At 60.1% G+C, this 6,958-nt stretch overlaps 1 protein-coding gene across 1 annotated transcript; it reads right to left on the reverse strand.

The window, feature by feature from the left end:
- Positions 1-2,356: 2,356 nt before the first annotated feature.
- On the reverse strand, positions 2,357-3,916 carry LOC147646734 (uncharacterized). Its single transcript, XM_086873027.1, has 5 exons — positions 3,815-3,916; positions 3,477-3,625; positions 3,025-3,172; positions 2,588-2,775; positions 2,357-2,498 (listed from the first exon to the last, which is right to left on the reverse strand). Exons 1-5 carry the CDS (start codon positions 3,914-3,916, stop codon positions 2,357-2,359), a joined length of 729 nt encoding a protein of 242 aa, XP_086729153.1.
- Positions 3,917-6,958: the final 3,042 nt, after the last annotated feature.

Consider the following 6,958-nt stretch of genomic DNA (forward strand, 5'->3'; position numbering starts at 1 on the left):
CCAGCAGCACAGCTCCCTGCCAGCCCTGTGGCCACACGGCCTCCTGCCCCGGCAGGGCTCAGCCCGGGCCCTTGCCGCATCCTGACCCAGCCCAAGGGCACGGCTGCCAGAGGCCGGCAGCAGCAGCCCCGAGGGCAGACGGGGCTCCCGGCCGCCGGGCCCGGGTGCCGCTGCCGGGGCAGCAGCCGGGGCTGGGGCCGAGCTGCGGCGGGGCGGGGAGGGAGCCCGGGCTCGGGACTCACCGATGACCCTGATGGCCGCCGCTCGCAGGGTCTCCTGTGGGTCCTGCAGGTACTGCAGGGCCCGGCGCAGGTGCTCGGCCAAGGGGATCCTGGGGTCGGCCAGCTGGAGAGAGCGGCAGGAGGGAAGGGTTGGCGCGGGCTCTGCCCCTCGGCCGGGCGCTGCTGCCTGCGGCTAGCCCCGGCCTCCCGTGCCCGGCCAGCCCTGAGGCCCGGCCAGCAGCCGCTGGCGCCGGGCTCTGGAGGGGGCAGAGGGCCGGCTGCTGCCCGGGGAGCCGCGATGCCGGCCCGGCCCGCAGCCCCGCTGGGCTGGGGCTCCATCGGCACCCGGTTCGGGGCCACAGGCGGCTGGAGAAGAAGCCGTGCGGCCTCCGGCTGCAGCAGTGGGCAGGGGCACAGCTGCCAGCCCCACACACCGAGCACCGGGGCCAGGGGGCTTCTGTAGATTGAGGCTGGGACTTCCAGGCTGTCCTTACCACGAGCTTGGCAAACTTCCACAGCTTCTCCTTCCTCACAGCTTTCTCCAGGTCTGGCCTCTTCAGAAAGCCAGCCGCGCGAAGGAGCGTTGTCCGAGAGGCCTGGGGAGCAGCAGAGAGCAGCAAATGGCCCCACAAGGCAGGGCACAGGAGTGTCCCAGTGCCAAGGGCTGGAGGAGGCTGCAGCCTGCAAGCCTGCGTCAGGGCAGGAGGCAGCTGAGCCCCCTGCCAAGGCGCAGCAGCAGCCCAGGAGTCCTCACCTCTGCCACATGCCGATTCTCATCTTGGCAGTGGAAAAAGAGTGGGAGCAGGCTCTGGTACACTCGTTCCTTCAGGGGCTTTCTTCCTTCTTCTTCTGCTGAAGACATCACTCTTCGAAGGAGAGACATGGAGAGCAGCTGCACCTGGCTATCAGGCTGTATGAAAGGAAGGAAGGAAAAATGACCTTATCATTGGCTTCTTATGGCCCACATCGGCACAGGTCTGCAAATGCACAGGGCACAAAATGTCCGGGCAGCAGGCAGTGGCCGTGGCTGGGGCACAGAGCCTTACATTGTCCAGGAGTTTCAGGAGCGGCTCAGCCAGCTGCAGGGCCCTGCGCCAGGATATTGGGGTGTCTTCTTTCAGGAAAATATGGCTCAGAAGAGCAGTGCTCATCCTGGCCACGTCACTGTCCAAGTCCCACAGGAGGTGCACTAGTCTTCCTGTCAGGCTCTGCATTCTTTCGGCCTGTGCAGAACACAAGGGTGTGAAAGCCCGGGCAGCTGCCGCAGGGCCCAGAGGCCAAAGGGCTGTCCCAAAGCACTCGGGCAGCTGAAGCAGGAGACAGGAGAGCTGGAAGGAGCTGCCTCAGCGCCCAAGGCAAAGGCCAGCCAAGGCCAAGTGACAGCATTGCCCAGCCTCATGCTGCCCACACGGCTTCAGCTGCTGCCCCCTTCTCACCATGGAGGGACGGTCCCTTAGCATGAGGAGAGCCCTGAGAACCTGGTGATGCATCTCTCTGGAGTTGTACCACAGGTACTTATACAAGATCTCCATTAGGCTGTCACCACAGTCACTCAAGTCCAGGCAATCTAGGAGCTGAAAGGCACAGGGCAGTGAGAGGGGAGCCGGCCGGCAGGAGCCTGGAAGTGCGCAGGGCTGGGCCCAGGCAGCAGCACAGGGCGCAGGTGCCATCCCAGGCAGCTGTGGCTGTGCCAGGGGACAGGGCTGGCAGGGAGCTGAGCGAGGTAGTGCTGGCCATCAGGCTCACCTCCACAAGGAATGCCATGGCAGAGACATCCCAGAGTGGCAACGGTTTGCTGAGCACCTCAAGCAGGTAGCTTAAGATGCCTTTGCACAAGTGGATGGATGCACGGCGCATTACCCTGGAAGGCGGAAAATGGCAGAAAGAGTCTCAGCAAGGGTGCGAGAAACCTCTCCCAGGACTGATGGACACAGTTGTCCTATTGCCCCAGTACCCTGTGAGGCGATTTGGGCCCTTGAGATGTGGCTGCTCCTGGACAGGTTCCTCTCGCAGCATTTTGCAGTCTCCTTGGCAATCCCTCGGTGACGAGGCCCTCAGGCCCATGGCCACGGGGACTGTGGGGGGCATCCCGGGCAGGGGGCACAAATGCCAGAGGCAGTGGGGAGAAGGGGGGCTCACCTGGCCAGCAGACCCACGGCATAGTGGTGGGTGTCAGCACAGAGCAGCGTGTCCCAGCCACGCTTGCGTTCCATTGCCACCACCACATGCTCCAAGTGGAGACTGCAGAGCAGGGCCTTCAGGGTCTGCACTGCAAACCTGTGTGCACAGCAAAGCCCAGGTGACGCTGGGAGCGCTGGCTCCGAGGCTGGGGAAGTGGCAGGGACAGGAGGAGTGGCATGGAGCACCTGTTGGGGCTGGTGGAGAGGCCGTGTTGCTCCTGGCATTCCTTCCAGAAGGTATGGACGTCCTCTGTCATATACAAAGTACTGAAGTACGTTTGGAAGAGGAGATGCACAAAGAGGCGGGGGAAATAGACTGTGAGGATCTGTGGGCAACAGGGCCCCTGGAGGATCTTCCACATCACCAGAGTTGCCTGTAGAGGACAAAGCAGCCCAAGACAGCGCTCAGTGCCGGGGCGTCCGTGTGGCAGGGCCTGAGCGTGGCAGGGAGAGGCCGGGGCAGACACAGGGGGAGCAGCGGGCCTGGTGGCCCTGAAGCTGCCCCTAGGCCAGGTTTGTGGCCAGTGCCTGAAGCAGGGAGATGCAGTGGGGGAAGGAGGCAACAGAGTTGCTGGAGAGGCGGCCGGCCTTGCGGTGAGCAAAGGCCAGCTCCCGAAACTCACAGTCAGGGAAAAGACAGCCGTCTTGTCCCCATCAGAGGTGCCCAGGTTTTTCTGCGGCCAGCTCCCCACCACATTGATGAGGAGCGGTGTCACTTCCTCTGAAATCCAGGGCGAGAGCAAGATGGTCGTCCACATGGCCATAGCAGCTCTGCGGGGTCAGACACAGCACCGTGGGCTGGGCAGCAGCGGGGAGCTGAGCTGGCCACCAGCTCTGCCTGTGCCCACTGGCCCTGAGCGGCAGCAGCAGCCAGGCAGCCCAGCCCTGTGGGGACAGGCCCCTGAGGGGCAGGCTGGCAGCACGGCAGCAGGCTCGGGGGCCGACTTTGTAGCAGGGCTGGCAAAGGGAGCAGCCAGAGGGCCCTGCAAGTCTGTGTTGCTCACAGCCCTGGGCCGGGCTGTACAGGGTGATGGGCTGGGGAGCCCTGAGGCCTCAGGGCAGCTGGGCCCCATACCTGTCACACGTTGGGGCCACCCGCAGGAGAGTGATGGCCACATCATCGGGCTCTGCCTCGGCCACTTGCATCAGGGCCCAGTCCATCCTGTGCTCAGCAGCCTCATTGGCCATGAGCCACTGGTGGATGTACCTCACCACGCCGGGCACCTGGAGAAGGCACAGGGAGACTTGGAATGCTAGCAGAGGGAGTCAGCAATGTGCCCAGCTTCTTCCCCAGACAAGTGCTTCTCTTCCAGCACGCTGCCATGGCCTCAAAAGCTCCAAGTGAGCAGCAGGTGTGGCTTGGGAAAGCCAAGCAATTGCTGGAGGATCAAAGGCTGGCCACAGGCTGCTTACTTGCTCTGGATTGAAAAGAGCCGTCTCTACAAGCAGATCCAGCTGGGCAGCGCTGCTCTGTTCTACCAAGACCTCTGAGGATGCCTTGACCTCAGTGTCCATGGGACTGGTGTCTTCCTTGCCAATTCTCTTGATGTATTGGTAAAGAAACTGTAGGAGAAGGGCAGGAAGGCAGGGAAGTTGCATGGAGTGCTCCAAGTGCGGTGCTGGGCTGAGCAGTGCCAGCAGGCCCAGCGCAGGTGGGGATGGCTGCAGGTACCTGCGCTGCTCTGCGGAAGCGGCCACGGGCGGTGTCCTGCTCTTGTGTGCCGTCCATGGCTGCATCTGGCAAAGAGCAGCCAGAGCTGAGGGGCTGCGGGAGAGGCCGGAGAGCACAGCCCAGCCCTGCGTTCCCCAGGCAGGGACAGTCCCGGGATGCCCCAGGGGATGCAGCACGGCCACTGCTGCGGGGGCAGCCCCAGCCCCTTTTTTGTGCTGTCCATGGGTGTGTGTCCACAGGACAGTGTGGGATGGGATGAGATGGGATGCAATGGGATGGGATGGGGCCAAGATGGCCGCAGGCACCAGCCCTGTGGCCCAGCTCTGCCACTCACCCTCCTCCAGCGGCTGCAACTGCTGCACCTCTTCGGTCTCTGGTGCTGGGGCAGCTCCAGGACCTTCTTCCTCGACCTCCTCTTCCTCCTTCTCCACCCAGGCCAGTTTGGGCACTCTTGGGGGTCGCTGCTCCAAATCTTCCAGACTCTCCAATCCTTTCCATAGGAACAGCACCAGGGGATGGCATGGCATGGAATGGGATGGGGCCAAGCTGGCAACAGGCACTAGCCCTAAGGCCGAGCTCTGCAACTCACCCTCCTGTGGTGCCTGGAACTCCTGCACCTCTTCAGACTCCTGTGCCAGGACAGCTCCAGAGCCTTCTTCCTCCTCCTGCTCCTCAAGCCAGGCCAACTTGGGCACTCTTGGGGGTCGCTGCTCCATGGCAGTGACTGGATTTCTGGCTACTTGCAGGAGAGATGGCTCGGAAAAGCTCAGAGTCAGCAAGTTCTGCAGTCGTGCCTGGAAGGCACCTGCAAGACTCAAGTCCTGGCAAGACTGCAAGACAGCGAGTCCTGCACTTGGGTCTTGAGGGCTCCTGCCAGAAGGACAGGAGGCTCCTCGACAGGGATTGTGGTCTGGTCTCAAGGGCAGAGACTGCAGGGATGGGCGACACGTCGGAAAAGCTCCGGGTCACCAAGTCCCACGGTCTGCCCTCAAGAGAACCTTAAGAAGGAAGGGTCAGCAAGGCCACAGGTCAGCAAGACCTGTGGTCTGGCCTCGAGGTCACCTGCAGTAATAGTGCTTCAGAAAAGCTCCAGGTCCGACACAAAGGAGTGCGCTGTGCGGGGGCTCCTCACAGCACCGCTCTGGCGCGTCCTGACCCGTCGCGTGCACCGAGCACTGTGGCGTGGCCCTGTCACCGCCAGCTCCTATGGCAGCACGTGTCACAAAGGGCCCTTTGACATCTGCTCCTGTTGCCACCATCCCACGGTGACCGTGCTGCAGCGTGTCACAAAGGGCCCTTGCACACCCTGCCCTCCGCCCTGGGGCCGCCCCCATCCCCCCCCAAGTGGCCCAGCTTGGAAGGAATCCCTTGCCCAAAGTGTCTAAGACAGCCTGACGGGATCTTTAGGAACAGCTTGTTAGAAATGAAATGGAGGCAAATTTATCAATAAGAATTTTATTGAAAACTTTGTAAAATTTACTCATGGAAATGTCTCGGTTTTTGGAGACAGGTGTCTGCTAGGGAGGGCAGGAGCCTCCCTTGGAATGAAAAATGTAGACCCCCTCCCTCCAAATTATGATAATCTTGAAATCAAGGGGCTCTCAGGCAGAGATCTGGGGATAGGAATAACAGTTCTTTACTAATATTTATAACCAGGCAAACAAACAACAATAACTACAGCGTTAGCAAGAAAACAGAGCCAGGGACCCCGTGACAGCTTTCTGGGCTGAGACGGGAAAGGATGGAGGAGAGGCTTTGTTTCACAAACCCCCTCGAGTTGGCAGTCAGTGCTGGTGCTCCTGCAGGGCTCTGAGGAACACTCAGCTGGGAACAGCAGGGATGAGCTGAGATCCCGGGCCAGTGGCTGAGGTGGATCAGCAGCTCCGTGGCGGTGGCTGGCACTGCCACACGTCCCGGCAGGACAGGGGGTGCGAGGCCACCAAGGAAGAGGGAAGAAGGAGAAGAAGCAGCAGCTCCATCTGGGTGATGGCGAAATTCCCTTCTCCCCACCACAACAGCTCTGCACCCAAAGTGTTCTTCTCTGAAGCTGAAGAAGCCACCAAACTGTCCCCACCCTCCCCTTTTCCTGCCCCCTTCCCCCCCTGGGCCCAGCCAAACTCTTTGTTTTTCCTCAAGCACCCACCAGGTACCCGCAGTTAAGTTTTCCCTGCAAGTCATGAGTAAAAATTCCACAGGCAAGCCAGAACTAAATAGAAAATAAAGGACACCTAACCCCCAACACCTGTAAGTTGTATCTTGAGAGTCAGACAGGATCTTTGTTTGCCAGAAACACCTCTGAAGTTTAATCAAGGCATTAGTCATCAAAATTATTTTGAAAATTTAAAGCTCAAAGTAGCCAAAATACTCAATGTAACTAATTGCTGGGTATGTTCTCAGCTCAGGTTGGGAGGAATGGGGTTCCCTCGGAGGGCTCACCCTGTGGGGTGGCCAAAACTCTGTCAATGGGCTCTGACTTGTAACGGATCCAGTGCAGGGACACTGACAGAAAACTGTGCCGTGGAACACAGGAATGCAATTATCAGTTTTACAGGATTGACTGAGATTTCCCTTCCGGAGAAACCAAGCCATGTTCTAGTTGGAGGCCACAATGTGAAAGGATTTCTGTGCTTTACCATCACAAGCTTACTCATTCTTTTTCCTCACTCTCATTCATGTTAGGAACAATAATTCTGTTGTCCATGGAGCTGGCACCTTTTGAATTCCAGAATAATGTCCCCAAGGTCCTTTGCTGTTCAGCTTTACCGCGCTGTCTGTGGCTAACAAGGCTTGCTGGGGTCCTTTCCCCTTCGGCTGGAGAGGTGCCGGGTCCCAGTCCCTGAGGGACAGCCAGGCTCCTGGCTGGAATTGGTGTGGAAGTCCCTCAG

This window comes from Cyanistes caeruleus, unplaced genomic scaffold (genome assembly GCF_971803275.1).
Source record: "Cyanistes caeruleus unplaced genomic scaffold, bCyaCae1.hap1.1 HAP1_SCAFFOLD_81, whole genome shotgun sequence".
NCBI classification, from domain to species: domain Eukaryota; kingdom Metazoa; phylum Chordata; class Aves; order Passeriformes; family Paridae; genus Cyanistes; species Cyanistes caeruleus.

What these genes read in the sequence shown, in the direction of transcription:
- LOC147646734 (XM_086873027.1), bottom strand. Translation starts at nt 3,916, where the DNA reads ATGGACACTGAGGTCAAGGCATCCTCAGAGGTCTTGGTAGAACAGAGC. An exon ending in CGGCTGTCTTTTCCCTGACT is followed by an intron (nt 2,776 to 3,024) that starts GTGAGTTTCGGG and finishes TGTCCTCTACAG; the next exon opens with GCAACTCTGGTGATGTGGAA. An exon ending in CTCTCCACCAGCCCCAACAG is followed by an intron (nt 2,499 to 2,587) that starts GTGCTCCATGCC and finishes CTGTGCACACAG; the next exon opens with GTTTGCAGTGCAGACCCTGA.